General features: G+C 39.7%; 1 protein-coding gene across 4 annotated transcripts in view; it reads right to left on the reverse strand.

Annotated features, from left to right (window-relative positions):
• Window positions 1–16937, reverse strand: part of PTPN2 (protein tyrosine phosphatase non-receptor type 2) — a 65959-nt gene that overhangs the window by 40618 nt on the left and 8404 nt on the right. For all 4 annotated transcript variants that reach the window (XM_055417252.2, XM_055417250.2, XM_055417251.2 and 1 more), the window contains exon 2: window positions 5137–5227. In XM_055417252.2, the coding sequence (XP_055273227.2) occupies window positions 5137–5227 (91 nt within the window). The remainder of the gene's footprint in view (window positions 1–5136; window positions 5228–16937) is intronic.

Consider the following 16937-nt stretch of genomic DNA (forward strand, 5'->3'; position numbering starts at 1 on the left):
AACAAGAGCTCAGAAAGCTCCAGGACCTTTTTAGTAGAGGTGACTGGAACAGTGTGGTCAGATGAAACAGAGTGGTCAGGGAGGTGTGTGGGGGAGTGGTACCTGGCCTCTGGGGTCTGCTCTGTTCCCCGCCCCCCACCAAAGAACAATATGAAGCAGAAGTGGTATTCGTGGGCACCCTTGTCTTGTCAAGTTTTAGAAAATGTTTGTAACATGTTATCATTTAACAGTGACATGGGGCCTCCCCTGTGGTCTAGAGGCTAAGGCTCTGAGCTCCCAATGAAGGGTGCCCAGGTTCGATCCCTAATCAGGGAACTAGATCCCACATGCCACAGCTAAGACTCAGCAGAGCCAAATATATTAAACATTTTTTTTAACAAAACACAGTGATGTGACTATTGGTGTCATCTCAAGTTACAGAACTTTCCTTCCGTTTGATACATGTTTTGTTCTTAATCAGGAGCAAGAATTGACTTTAAATAATCTTTCTCCATCTATTAAGATATTCATATGGCTTTTTCTCCTTTACCTTGTTACTAAGATTAATTACATTTAAAGACTGTCTAATGCTAAACCACTCTTATATTCCTAACACTAATATTGCCATATTCAGTTTGCTAACCTTTCTTTAGGATTTTTACATCTACCCATGACATAGATATGCCTGTAACTTTTATTCCTCTTACTAAACTTTTCTGCTTTGGATATCCAAATTACCTATCTAACAGTCTCACAAAAAGGAACTGGGGAATATTCTCTTTTTCTGTTCTCTGGGAGAGCTTTCATTATTATAAGACATACCTGTTAAAACAGCTAGTCTCAGTGAATTCTCAATGGAAAACTGTTTATTAATTAATTTAACTTATTTAGCTGTCACAGGCCTCCTTAGACTCTATTTCTCCTTTAATCTACAATGGCAAATGCTGTTTTTCCGGGAGTCTGTTCCACTTCTTCTAAGTGATCACATTTATTGCCATAACTGTTTATAGTAGTCTAACTTTTTAAGTCCTTTTACATCTGTATTTTGTTCCCCTTTTCTCCTGATACTATTTATAAGCATCTGCCTCTGTCTCTCTGGTTTTTGTATATCTGTGTTATTTTTCTTATTCAATCTTACTAGTTGATTAGTCTTATTAAGGAACCAACATTTGATTTTATTTGGTCCTGTGTATGGTCCCATTGATTTCCATTCTGCTTTTATTTTTATATTATTTCCTTTCTGCTTTTTTTTTTTTGGTGTTTATCCTGTTACTTTTACTCTAAATTAGGTTAGACACTTTGCACTTTAATTTTCAACCTTCTATTTTAATATAAACATTTAAAACAGTATTTTTTTACAGTACTGTTTTTGCTGCTTTATGTAAGTTTTGCTAAGTAGATTTTACCTATTGTTCATTTTTAAGTTTCCATTATAATTTCATCTTGACCCATGAATCATTTAGAAATCTTTAAATAAATTTCCAAATTTATAGGAATTGTTATCTTTTTATTAATAATCTACAACTTAATTGCATTACAGTCAAAGAACATGGTCTGTAAGGCAGCAATTCTTAAACTGTGTCAAGATTTACTTTTACAGCCTAGTCAATGGTTCATTTATTACAAGTATTCCATGCAGTCTTAGAAGAATGTGAATTCTCTAATTGCTAGACATACTGTTCTATATATTTTTCTTATTAAATTAAGCTTAACTGTGCAGTCTAAATCTTCTACTTCTTTACCACCATTTTGCCTTAAGAAATCTGTGAACACAGAATTATCAATCTCTTTCTGTAATCCTAGTCATTTCTGCCTTATATATTTACCTGGAGACTATTTTATTAGGTGAATACAAATGTCACAGCTGACACTGGCCTGTGCATTCAGAGAAGCTATGCCATTTGATGAGATCTTTTTGTAGGAGGTGGGGAGCACAGAAAGCCTGAATCTTTTCCTTACTTCCTCCCCAACGAGTAACTTATTTAAAACGTGTGCTTATTGAGAATATTGTTTTGCAGCAGTAAGAAACCATGGACTGTCTAACCTGCCACGCAACTGGAATCTGAAGTCCATGTGTCACTTTAAACAATGAAGGATGAACCTTGAGGACATTATGCTTCGAAGAATAAGCCCATCACAAGAAGAACCACTGTATGATTCCTTTTCTGTGAAGCATCTAAAGTCATCAGAAGCAGGATGGTGATAGCCAGGGGCTGGAGGAGGGGTGGCGTTTCAGCCACACAAGATGACAAGACCTGTGGTACAGCAACATCCATACAGCCAACCACATGGGTGATGAACACCTAAAAACTGCTAAAAGGGTAAACTTATGATATGTGTTTTTATCACAAAAACAACAAACAAAAAACTATTCTTTCATGGCCAGAGAAAACAAAAGGCTGGGACATCCTCTTATATCAAACAGTAAACTGGGATTTCTATGTGCAAAGCAAATAGTGAGGAAGATTTCAGAACCTGGCAGCTGTCTCTGACAGAACAAATACAATCCTCAATGCGATTACTACAACCTCTATTTTCTCAGTCAACCACCTTCCTGCCCATCTTTTCTACAATCACTTCATGGTTAACTGAGACAAATGAGGCATCTTTCAGTCATGGCAATTACACAAAGACTGTGGACTTCTTAAAATTCTATTTCAAAACACCCCTCTTTGAACATGCATCTCATATTCATACCTCCAAATGTAGTTTCAAGCTGGATACATAACAATTGTGTAAGGAATTTGTTTAAAAATACATTTCCAGACTTGCTGAATCAAAATTTAGAAAGATCTGAAGCTCTGAATTAAAAAAACAACCAATTCTTTTTCATTATTTGAAAACGTCATTGTCTGCTTTGCACTGAGTATTATCTTTTTTCCAACAAGAGGTATTATCTATTTTTATTTCCTGTATGGATGGGAAAAATAAATGCTGGTTTAAAATAGACCAGTTTATTAAAAAACAAAAATTACTATCTTAAAAGCTGCCCCTAACTCCTCAAGCAGAACTGAGCACCTCCGAACACACATAGCACAGCAGGTATGAACCCCCACACTGCACATATACGGTTAGAAGGCAGGGCGTGTGGACTCAGAGTCCTTGTACACAGAGCAGGCATAGAGCTGGTTTTCAGTACAGGTTTTCTGAACAAGCCAACAACCATACAAGTCTACATATGAAAATGATAGGATGACTTTCAATCAGAACAGGTTTGCCAGCACCACCTTAAGGGCTTTTAAAAAACACCTCTTTCTGTCATCTGGATTTAGCAGGAGTCCCCAGTCTTCCCTGGTGGCTCAGCAGGTAAAGAATCTGCCTGCAATGCAGGAGACCTGGGTTTAATCCCTGGGTTAGGAAGATCTCCTGGAGAAGGGAACAGCTACCCACTCCAGTATTCTTGCCTGGAGAATCCCATGGACAGAGGAGCCTGGAGGGCTACAGTCCCCGGGGTTGCAAAGGGTTGGACACAACTTACAGACTAAACAGCAAGTCAGCAACCAGACATGGGAGCTGAATGGGAGAGAAGTATGAGTTTCCAGCTGCAGCAAGTTTGTGACTAGTGGTCCAGTACGAATATGGGGTATAAGGTGGAAAAAGCAGGAGTAGGGCCAGGACTGAGGGATGTGGGAGGAATCCTGAGCCTGAGGTGGCCACGGGACAGCAAGACAGAGATAGGTCACAAGTGGGTGAATGGGTCTGTATCCGAGGAGACACAGGCTGCAGACAAGATCCGGGGCCACAAGCAGAGACATGGCAACTGAACTCACACAAGATGGAAGAGGGAGCAGGAGGGGCAGACAGAGCCCTCGAGTCAAAGACAACTGAGGAAAGAAGCTCTGAAAATGGGTGATCAGACAGAGGAGTGACAGCAAAATCAAGACTGATTTGAGGAAGGAAGGCATGGCTGCCAACGTCAAAAATCACATAGGGATAAGAAAAGACAATGGCGGAAAGTCCCTCACTGCAAGAGAAAACCAAAGAGTGAACAGCACTTCAGATTAGAAGTTTCCGTAGGGAGGCTGGGGTAGAACCGGGGGCTGAAGAGTACGTGGGTGATGAGGTTGGAGAGAGAGACTGTGTGATGCATTCTTCCAGGACTGCATGTACATGTGTGGGCACACACGTGCCTGTGTCCACGTAGATGACAAGGTCACAGCTGCAGTGGATATGGGGGATGACGTCAGAAGACACTGGAGCACATGTGAATAATAAAGGAAGAGAGTTCTCAGAAAGAGGCTGAAGATGGGAGGAAGAGTGGTGCTGTGACGGCAGACACGGAGGCCGGGAGAAGGTCCTGGGCACCCAGGTGGCCCAGAGGACACCGCTCACTGAAACCAAACTTGGGGAGTCCCGTGGGCAGTGCAGCCGCCTCAGGCAGTATGTGAAGGAGGCCTCAACCAGGACAAAAATAAAATCACCTGAACACATTTTTAAACCCCTGGTATTACAACTGTTCACAAAACCGTGTATGTGTGTACCCGCATGAGCACAGCAGAATCGAAATCCAACCACTAACAGATCATGCTCAGGACAGGAAACCACCACAGCGTGCGGCCTCGCGGGCGGAGAGCTTGATCTGTACATGCAGGATCCAACTGAATTTAAAAGGACACATTTACACAGACAAACACCAAAAGAATATAAACCCTGAAGTGTTTAAGTCATGAGTTTTTCCTCTACACATTTTTATGTTTTAAAACTTTTCTATAGTATACACATACTACTTTTTCATTTTAGGGAGAAAAAGCAAGCTATACGAACAAATATTTAAAGTAATACTTATAAAAGCTATGGAATAATATGAAAAGTATATAGATATGTATGAGTACACATATATATATAATTATGATTATTTTGGAAAAAACAAAAATCAAGTGGAAGAAAAAAGGTTGGCAGCAAATACATAGAGTAAATGGTGGCTGTGTTGAAGGAGGAGGTAATTACAGGCAATTTCCCCTCCTTCCACAATTTCATACTCAAAAGTTTTCTTTAAAGAACACGTATATATGTCGATACAAAAAAACAAACCCACCATGCTCATCAACCCTGACCCCAACACTTTCTGCCATGCCCTGTGTCCTACAACAAACCAGCATACACACAAACATACACACACATATACACACACACGCCACCCCCACCATGAGTACTTACATGGGCTCACATCTCTGTATCTGTTTCGATTTCTGTTTTCAGGGAACTTGGCCACTCTATGAGGATAGTCATGGGACTCACTGCGAATTTCCTTAAAATAACAAAAATATATTTTAACATTTCTCTTAAACTTTATATAGCAAAACAGATAAGTTTCCCAGCCTGTATAACTTTCACTGAGCACTGACATGTCAAGCACCTCTTTCTAGTCTCACCAAACCAATTGAAACACTGTCTCCCCCACTGTGTGTGTGAGGGTGACAGGCGAGGGGCTGAATGATCTACCAGGTCCACAGAGCTGACAGCCTGGGACCCCAGGGCTGCACACGGCCCTTCAAGCAAAAGGTTCCGTTCTCACACGCGTGCACTGCACTGCTCTGCTGTGCTCACACCCACAGCCACATTAAACAGTTCAGGTAACTACACTGCAAAGCAGGAATCTCAGGTCACCACAACACACTCCAATTCCAAACTAAACTCTCCGAATAATATCTGCCTATACTCCAGAGTGTCGATCTTAGAACTGCAATCTATTTTGTTATCTTCAAGCCATATAACTGTTACTTTATTTTGAGCACCAGAAATATTCTCAAATCTTATTTTAGAGCCACAAATGCTCATTTCAGGACCCTTCTGGTTCTCGGCATTCCACAACGGAAGATTCCGTGCCAGGATGCACTCAGCTACGTGGTGTGTCCATCATGACCAGCGTTTTTTCCCCAAGTGTAACATTACCCTAAGAAGTCACGTAAAAACAGAAACATATCCCCTTCCAGAAAAGGAGTACACATTAACAGCAAAGAACAATTTGTGGGCTTTTGCTCACATTACCACGTGTAGATAAACAGTATTTTAAAAATTAGGCACTAAGCAGTTTTCTAAATTAAGCATAAATAAGTTTATTCAAGATTTTCCCATGCCTGCCTGCCCCCACCAAAAGCCCCAGGACAAGTAACTTTCTAGCTCATCTTTTTACCCACTGGGCGTTCCAACAAGAATTGGGAACAGAGACCAGCTCTCAGTGAAAGGAATCACAGCCTCTTTGTGTAACAGGAAAGGGGGTGCATCATATGCTGGTGCAGCCCTTTTGGAAAATGCAATCTGCCATACAAAAAGAAACACACACACTATAATCATTGCCACTGACTGTAACGCTACCCTCACACCCAGCAATCTTGCTGAGTTCTCTAACATTTGGTAGGTGGTTCTGAATTTCTCAATACCAGGAAACAGTAATAACTCTATCTCCTCCTTAACACTTCACATTTCTAATTCATACCACATTTCCTTTTAATTTTTAAATTGAAGGATAATTGTTTCACAGAATTTTGTTGTTGTCTGTCAAACCTCAACATGAATCAGCCATAGGTATAGATATATCCCCTCTCTTTTGAACCTCCCTCCCATCTCCCTCCCCACCCGACCCCTCTAGGTTGATACAGAGTCCCAGTTTGAGTTTCCTGAGCCACACAGCAAATGCCCCCTTGGCTATCTATTTTACATATGGTAATGTAAGTTTCCATGTTACTTTCTCCATACATCTCACCCTCTCCTCCCCTCTCCCCATGTCCATAAGTCTATTCTCTATGTCTGTTTCTCCATTGCTGCCCTGAAAACAAATTCTTCAGTACCATTTTTCTAGATTCTGTAATATGCATTAGAATTCGATATTTATCTCTCTTTCTAACTTCACTCTGTATAATAGGTTCTAGGTTCATCCACCTCATTAGAACTGACTCAAATGAGTTCCTTTTTCAGTTCAGTTCAGTTCAGTTCAGTCGCTCAGTTGTGTCCGACTCTCCGCGACCCCATGAATCACAGCACGCCAGGCCTCCCTGTCCATCACCAACTCCCGGAGTTCACTCAAACTCATGTCCACAGAGTCGGTGAGGGACTGAGTAATACATTGTATATATGTACCACAACTTCTTTATCCATTCGTCAATGGACATCTAGGTTTCTTACATGTTCTTCTTATCTAACTGCATTGGTTAGGACCTTTTATTCAATGTCAAATAGAAATTATTTTTTCCCCTGATTTTGGAAGAACTATTTCTAAGGTTTAACCACGAAGTGTAATATCTGGTTTAGGTTTCTGGACAATATCCTTTTTCAGGTTAAGAAGGTTCCCCTCAGTCTCTAGTTTACTGAATGTTTCTTTCATCATGATTGGGTGCTGAATTTTACTCAATGTTTTCCCTGCATTCACGGAGGTAATCATAAGTTTTCTCTTTTAATCTGGTAATGTGCTGACTTACAATAATAGATTTTCATTTAGATATGCATGGACATGCACTTAAGGTTTCTCCATGTCTTTTCATGGCTTCATAGCTCATTTCTTTTTACTGCAGAATGATATTCTCCTCTCTGGACATACCACCATTATTTTAAGATGTATGCATCTACATATTTAAGTTGAACTGACCTCTAATTATCTTGTCGCATACAGTTTATTCAGTTTTAGTATCAAAGCTCTACCAGTCCCATACAGACTATTACCTTTCAGTTTCAAACACTTTTCCCTGAAAGCATATTATAACAAATTCCTGTGACTGAATGAAAAGAGAAAAAAGCTTCATTTCCACCAATTAAAAAGATTTTAAATGTCAAATAACACGCATGTTTCTGTTGAGAGCTCTTCTGCATCAAATGCAGAGAAACAGTTGACAAAAATATGAAATTCTAACAGGCAGGTAAGGAGAGTGAAGAGGTGCTCAGACATGCTGCTGCAGGGGTGTAAACTGTTATAATGTTTGTGTGAGAACAATCTGATGTGGTTATAAATTTGACCCACCAACTTTACCTCCGGGAATTTATATCACAGTCACACACCAGTGTAACAGGATGTTCACTGTCGTTAACATTGGCAGCAACCTCAGGGCCCATCAGGAGTGACATGGAGGTGAGGGGATGAAGGGGGACAGGTGGGAACCAGGTAAGGGACACAAGTACTACAAACATGTGCGTGGGATGGTCCCAGGGACACACAGATGTCGAGTAGCTCCCACCTCCATCCACTCAGACATAACTGTGCCTGAGAACACAAGGAACACTTCTGGAAGGAGTCAAAGTATTAGAAACTTGTGGGGAGGAAGATGAGGGTCAAGATTTATATCACTATGTTGTGCTGTGCTTAGTCACTCAGTCGTGTCTGACTCTTTGCAAACATGTAGCCCTCCAGGCGCCTCTGTCCATGGGCTTCACCAGGCAAGAATACTGGAGTGGGTAGCCATTCCCTTCTCCAGGGGATCTTCCCAACCCAGGGATTGAACCCAGATTTCCCACATTGCAGGCAGATTCTTTATCGTCCAAGTCAGCTTCAGAAAAATACAGGTAACAGGACACTCCATGTTCCCACCAGTGAGATTAAACATTTGTTAGCACTTTTTGCCATATTTGTTTCTAGCCTTTTTTTAGGAAAGGAATAAAGCTCATCACATACAGCTTTTCTCTATTCTGCTTCTCTCTCTTCTATGATAACCCTCTATCCTTTTAACTGTTTATTTACTGGCGACTTTTTGAGCCATTTAAATTTTTAACCATATGTTCAAATATTCTTCGGTTTACATATTACTGATACTTTAAAATAAACTAGCTAAAATACTACTAAATACTAGTATAATATCAGTTTTAATGCTAACATGTAGTTTTAAAAATCACATCAAAAAGTTGTTGCAACCCACAGACTGGGAGAAAATAGCTGCAAATCATACATCTGATATGGGATTAAAATTCAGCATATGTTAAAAAAAAAATCTCATACAACTAAAAACTACAACAAATTTTAAAAGGGCATTCTACCAGCCCTTCTTCAATACTTCTGTTATGCTTATACAACTATTTTTCACAGTTAAATCCCGTTGTTGTTTCGTTTTTTTCTTGAAAAAACATTTTTTTGTGTATACTGTATTGAAACTGCTGATATGACAAAAGAAGAAAAAGGCGAGGTCCCAAGTAATGGGGTACGGAAGTGATCTTAATGTACAAAACACCAATTCAGTCACTCAGTCGTGTCCGACTCTTTGCAACCCCATGGACTGTAAATGTACATGTTACAGAATACCATAATGTACAAAACACCATAAAACAGTCAAATGCTTGGGGTTAAGAAATACATTCATAACAAACACATTTTATTTTCTCGATTAACTTTTTTAAAAAGAATTCTACAGAGTCCAATCTCTCAAACTTCCAAAGCTATCATTATTATTTGTTCTCCTTTACCTTTAATTTCAGGGCATTTAGGAAGAATCCCTTCCCCCTTGTGGCTCAGCTGGTAAAGAATCTGCCTGGAATGTGGGAGACCTGGGTTCGATCCCTGGGTTGGGAAGATCCCCTGGAGAAGGGAAAGGCTACCCACTCCAGTAATCTGGTCTGGAGAATTCCATGGACTATACAGTCTATGGGGTCGCAAAGAGTCAGACACTACTGAGCGACCTTCACTTTCACTTTCCAGCACTTTAAAAAATAGCTGCAGAGGTATATACTAGCTGCTTGCTCCAATAGACTCTTTCTTACTAAAGGTTTCTAAATGTAGTTTTTTGACTTACAACAACCCCAATTAGAAGTTTGTATTTCCCAAACTCCAGTACAGCTAAGAACAGTCATGGGGCAGTGCTCTGGCCAATCAGTGGGAATAAGCAGAAATCACTTGATAGGCTTGCAGGAGAGTTGTGAGCAAAAGGGCTGGCTCATTTGAGCACAGGTTTCGACATGGGGGTGGCAAAGGGCAGGAGCTGTCCTGTGACCCTACGGTGACAGCACATTCTGAGGAAGGCTAGGCAGAATGAGGAGAGGATCATGGACGGCATGACGGAGCCACAGGAACAGGCCTGGACTCCTATCCCAAAAGGATGTCCTTATTTGTTAGGTCAGCTGTGGCCTGGTTTTCTTTTCTTTCTGAACAGCTAAAGCAACAGTGCCAAATCTCAACAGTAATAAGATCTGACACTGAGAACAGATTTTGAGGACCACCTAAGACATAAATATCAATATCCTCAGATATCAGGGAGAGATATCAATAAGCTCAGATATGCAGATGACACCACCGTTATGGGAGAAAGTGAAGAACTAAAGAGCCTCTTAATGAAATTGAAAGTGAAAAAGTTGGCTTAAAGCTCAACATTCAGAAAACTAAGATCATGGCATCCAGTCCCATCACTTCATGGCAAATAGATGCGGAAACAGCGGCAGACTTTATTTTTGGAGGCTCCAAAATCACTGCAGATGGTGATTGCAGCCATGAAATTAAAAGGAAGGAAAGTTGGAAAAGGAACTTTTTCTTAAGTTTCCTTCCTTAATTGGAAGGAAAGTTATGACCAACCTAGACAGCATACTAAAAAGCAGAGACATTACTTTGTCAATAAAGGTCCGTCTAGTCAAGGCTATGATTTTTCCAGTGGTCATGTATGGATGTGAGAGTTGGATTATAAAGAAAGCTGAGCACCAAAGAAATGATGCTTCTGAACTGTGGTGTGGGAGAAGACTCTTGAGAGTCCCATGGACTACAAGGAGATCCAACCAGTCCATCCTAAAGGAGATCAGTCCTAGGTGTTCATTGGAAAGACTGATGTTGAAGCTGAAACTCCAATATTTTGGCCGCCTGATACGAAGAGCTGACTCATTTGAAAAGACCCTGATGTTGGAAAAGATTGAAGGCAGGAGGAGAAGGGGATCACAGAGGATGAGATGATTAGATGGCATCACCAACTCAACAGACGAGTTTGGGTAAACTCCAGGAGTTGGTAATGGATAGGGAGGCCTGGCGTGCTGAGGTTCATGGGGTCGCAAAAAGTTGGACACGGCTGAGCAACTGAACTGACTGACTGACTAAGACATAAAAATAATTTTTAAGCACTCTGTGTACACAATAAAATACTTGGTGTTTCTCAAGCTGGGGAGGGGAGGGCAAGCGCTAAACCACCCCCCAGGTCTGCAATACTCAGCACAATATCCACTGATGTCCTCCTGCTGAAACATCCCCCTCCCACCACAGAGAACCATGCACTGTGGCCCTAAGTATACTGGATACTTCTGTCAGTGGTAAACCTGTTAATCTGAGGACCAAGGATATTTATGTCAGTGGTAAACCTGTTAACCTGAGGATTCCCAACCTCAGAGTGCTGACAATGGGCTGACTGGCTCTGCTGCGGGGTCCCCTGTGCCCAGCAGGCCATCTAGCAGCAGCAGACCCTCCCCCATCTGTGACCACCAACACACCCACCAATACCCAGCTGAGAACCACTGAGCTCATCTAACACCCAAGGCCACCTTTAATCAGAGGTAAATTTAAGTGGGGAAGATCTTTGTTTTAAAGAATTTAACCCCCCCAAAATTTACATCTATTGATTTCTAGATGATTTTTGCTCAAAAAAGCTAGGAATAATTAATTGACTCACTTGTTATTTCTCAGTGGAAATGATCCAAAACATATCTAACTCATGCACAAAATGTCTTTCATGGAGTTATTTATGATGCTGAAAGGCTAGAGATAAACTGAATGTTACATAACACTTGGGAAACAATATGAACCACGAACAAATCATGGCACATCCCATACAGGCATTCCTGCCAGCAGTCACATAAACTCATACTCTCTTGGAATGGTAATACACAACACAATGGCATTAACAAATCAATAAATAGAACTGAACTATTTGGGAGAACCTTTCATTTAGCTCCTAAGCTGTATTTCAAAGTTACTTGCACGTGTGAGTTGACTATGTTAAGATTGCCCAACATCTCCTTTTCCCAGGGATCTGATGCAAATCTGACCTGTTCTTCCCTAAAGATAACCTGTCTTGCTTTTTCTTTACCCTGAATACTCAGCAGGATAGAGCCAAGTTTTTATGCTTTTTAAATATATTCCTGTAAAAACTCTGACCTTGAGTTTCAAGGCTTTCTTTGGCTCAGAGATGTTCTTCACTATCTCCTCAGTTCCTGCTTCATCTGTCTCCTCTGTTCTCTCTTTCAGAACTTTAACCAGACATTTGAGAAATTCCTGTGCTTTAAATGCTCTCTTACTATTAATCTTTTTCCTAAATTCCTAAATGTGAGGTTTTTGTTTTTCAAGTTAACTTGGCATTCTGCACAATCTATTCTGCTAGGGAGTCCTAAAGTTTTTTCACAGTCACACTTTGTAACTTCAAGAACTCGTTCCTGTTCTCAGCTTATTTTTACAATCTTCTCTTGTCATATTGGGGATGTGAATTCCACTTTTATCTCTTTTTTATACTATTTCACATGCCCTAAATAAAGGACACAGTTTCATTTTCTTCAAGTGCTGAGTTTTTCGTATCTCTAGCATTGTGTTTGTTCATCTCTACAGGAAGGTGCCTTTACCCAAACTTTTGTGGATGCTCACACTTTACTATCAAAATCCCTGTCTCAAATATGTGGGTGGGACCCTTCTCTAGTGTCAAATAATAATCTTTTTTTCCCCTTATCACTGTGTTTTGGTCTTCAATAAGAAAAAACAACCCCAAAAAAGCTTCTATTACATGGGATTAAAGACCTAGAAAATCATATCCATTTCTCACTTTCTGACTTTTCTTGCTGTCAATTTTTACTGCTATTTGCACAACTGTGTCTGACAACTTTTTCTTTAAAATCAGACCTCAGACTTGAAATTATCAAGGAGCAAGTCTATTAAGTGCATAAGAAAAGCATGTTCATATTTAAAGTAAACACAGAAAGAGGATTTACATTTTCCTGAAAGCAAAACAGGGTCTGAGGATGAGCAGGCTGAAGCCAAGTCAACGAGCAGGGGAAGACGGGTCCAAGTAGACAAAACAGCTGTGCAAAGTCACAGACATGTGAACATACATAAGGAATGAATGAAGAATGACTGACTGGTGTCCTGCAAGAAGCATAAGCAACACAACACTTGTGGTGCACGAGAGAGCAACATGCAAGACTTAAGGTGGCAAGAGATCAGATCATGCAGGCCTTTGTTCATGCTTCACTCACCCAACACACACACAGGGACCCTGCAAATTATGCAAATGGTATTTCAAGTGGAGGGGCAGGGACAAGAAAAGATGGATTACTCTACACATAGTATAATAAAAGCAGTTATTCAGAAAAAAATTAATTGATCAGGAACAAGACAAGGATTTCCACCTTCATCACTTCTATTCAACACAGCACTGGATGTTCAACCTGAGAACTAGGCAAAAAAATATTAAGCAATCCAAGTTGGAAAGAAAGTTGTTGAATTATCTCTACTCACAAAAGATGTGATCTTGTGTGTAGAAAAATCTAAAGAATCCACAAAACAACTGTTAGAGCTAACACACATTCAGAAAAATTGCAAAACACAACATCAACACACAAAAATCATCTGTTTCTACACACTAGCAATGAACAATCCAAAAAAATGAAATTAAGAAAACATACCTGTTTACAATAGTCAAAAGGAATAAAACACTTAAGAATAAACTTAACCAAAACGGTGAAAGATTTGTACTCTAAAAACTATAAAAGATGGCTGAAAGAAATTAAATACAACCTAAACAAAACAGAAAGCTACCTCATGCTCATCAACTGGAAGACAATATTAAGTAGACAAAACTATAAGAAGTGATTTTTCAATGTAATCCCTATCAAAATCCCTATTTGTTCAATGTAATCCCAATCAAAATTCCAATGACAATTTTACAGAAATAGAAAAACTCATCCCAAAATATGTATGAAAAGTCAAGGGACACAGAAAAGCCAAACAATACTGAAAAAGGGCAATAAAGCTGAAGCAATCACACTTGCCTGATTACAAGATTTATACAGCTACAGTCATCAACTCTATGTGGTATGCCAAAAAGACAGACACAGATGAGTGGAATAGAAGAGAGTTCAGAAATAACCCTCAGATCTGTGGTCAACTGATTTTCAACAAATGGGCCATGATCATCCAATACAGAAGGGACAGTCTTTTCAAAAAACAGTGTTGGGAAAACTGGACAACCACATGCAAAACAAAGAAGTTGGACTTTTACAATAAACCTCACATAAAAATTAACTAAAAATGGATCAAAGACCTATTTATAAGAACCACACATACGAAAATCTTAGGAGAAAACATAAGGTTTGAAAATCTTCATGATCTTGAATTTGGCAATGGTATCCTAAATTATGACACCAAAAGCACAGGCAACAAAGCAAAAATAGATGAACTAGGTGTCATCAAAACTGAAGACATACTTGCATAAAATAACACTATCTAAAAAGTAAAAACCCACAGATTGGGAAAAAATATTTATATATATCTGATGAGATATTAATAACCAGAATATATAAAGAACTCCTACAATTCAATAAAATGAGAATTAAAAAATAGGCAAAGACAAATACTAGCATGGACAAAATCTGAAATACCAACAATATCAAATGATAACAAGAGTGTGGAGCAACAGGAACTCTCATTCTCATTTGTGGGAATACAAAATGGTTCAGCCATTCTGAAAGACAGTGTGGTGCTTTCTTACAAAACCACAAAAACACAAACTCTTACATATGATCGAGCAATCAGGCTCCTCGGTATTTACGCAAAGGAGCTGAATGTTTATGTCCACATAAAAACCTGCACATGGATGTTTATATCAGTTTTATTCATAATTGCCAAAACTTGGAAGCAACCAATATGTCCTTCGAAGACTGAATGGATAAATAAACTGTGATACACCCAGATGACAAAATATTAATCCGTGTGAAAAAGAAGTGAGCTATCAAACCATGAAAGACATGGACGAACTTTAAATTCATATTTCTAATTGAAAGAAGCCAACCTGAAAAAGCTACATACTGTATAATTCCAACTATATGACATTCTGGAAAAGGCAAAACTATGGAGACAGTAAAAGATCAGTGTTGTCAGGGGTTGGACGGATGACAAGGTAGAGCACAGAGGATTTCTGAAAATACTCTGCATGATGGCACAGTGATGAACAGAGGTCATATAATATATTAGTCCAAGCACACCAAATATACAACACCAAGAGTGAAACTTAATGTTAAACTATGGATCTGGATGATTATTGTCAGTGTAGATTCATGGATTGTAACAAATGTAACATTGTAACAAATGTAACACTCTGGCGGGGAATGCTGATAATGGTGTGGGGCCAGGGGGTATGTATACAAGAAATCTCTGTCTTACTCTCAATTCTGCCTTGAACCTGAAACCACTCCAGTAAAGTCTTAATTAAAAACAAACCAAAAAAGGGCAAAAGACTTGAATAGTCATTTCTCCAAAGATACAGAAACAGTCAATAAGCACATGAAAAAGATGTTCAACATCTTTAGTCATGAGGGAAATGCAAATCTAAACCTCAATGACATACCTATTAGGCAGGACTATAATTTTTAAAATGGAAAATAACAAGTGTTAGGATGTGAAGAATGCAGAATCCTCAAACATTGCTGGTGGGAATGTAAAATGTTGCTGCCACTGTGGAAAACAGTTTAGCAGCTCTTCCATGTTAAACATAGAACTACTGTATTATCCCTGGTGGCTCAGATGGTAAAGCGTCTTGCTTACAGTGCGGGAGACCTGAGTTTGATCCCTGGGTCAGGAAGATCCTCTGGAGAAGGAAATGGCAACCCACTCCAGTACTCTTGCCTGGAAAATCCCATGGACAGAGGAGCGTTGTGGGCTACAGTCCACGGAGTCGCAAAGAGTCAGACACGACTGAGTGACTTCACTGTACTATCCAGCAATTCAACCTCAAGGTCCAAACAAAAAGAATTAAAAACAAGGACTCCAGGACTTCTCTGGTGGCTCAGTGCATGAGAATCGGCCTGCCAATGCAGACAACTCGCGTTTGATCGCTGATCTGGGAAGGTCCCACACACCGAGTGCACCACAACTACTGAGCCTGTGCTCTGGAGCTCAGGAGCCGCAACGAGAGACGCCACTGCAGTGAGCAGTCCCTGTTTAACGCAACCAGAGACAGCCTGTGCGCACAACAAAGACCCAGAGCGTGAAGAGTAAAAAACAAAACAGGGATGCCAATGAACATTTGCACACCATCCTTCACTGCAGCATTATTCACAAGAGCCAAAAGGCAGAAACAATCCAAACGTCCATTAGCAGAGAAACCAAATATGGTATATCCATACAAAAAAATTATTCGGCCATAAAAAGGAATGAGGCTGCTACAGATGACATTGTTCAACCTTAACAACATCATGTTCAGTGAAATAATTCAGATACCAAGAAAAAGTACTACATAGGCCCATGTGTATGAGGGATGTAGAGAGGCAGATTCATAGAGCTCAAGTAAAGCAGAGGTCACCAGGGACTGGGGGAGGAGGAAATACGGAGTTACTGCTTACTGGGGACAGGGTTTCTGTTCAGGGTGCTGAAAGGGTTTGGCAAATGGGGGTGATGGCTGCACAACACTGTAAATGGAATAAATGATACTGAATTGTATACATCAAAATGGTGAAAATGGCAAATTGTTACTTACATTTAACCACAGAAACAATTTGATAGGGTGTCTACCTCATTCCTTATACCAAAATCAACCCCTGGTTGAACAACGATTCAAACGTAAAAGAAATAAAACCATAAAATTGTTGAAAAACATTGGAAAAAGTTACTTGGTAATCACAGAACAGAAAAAGCCTCTATGAGCTATGGCACAATAACTTAGAAAAGGCTGATAAATCTCATTTCATTAATATTTAAATTTTCTACATGAAAAACTATCATAAATGAAGGCAAAATATATTTTGAAAAATATTACAATATTACAATTATGAATAAAATTTGAAAAAATATTTGTAATATATAAAAAAGGTTT

This window comes from Moschus berezovskii, chromosome 28 (assembly GCF_049115385.1).
Source record: "Moschus berezovskii isolate FMDL1 chromosome 28, NW_MosBer_1.0, whole genome shotgun sequence".
Taxonomy (NCBI): domain Eukaryota; kingdom Metazoa; phylum Chordata; class Mammalia; order Artiodactyla; family Moschidae; genus Moschus; species Moschus berezovskii.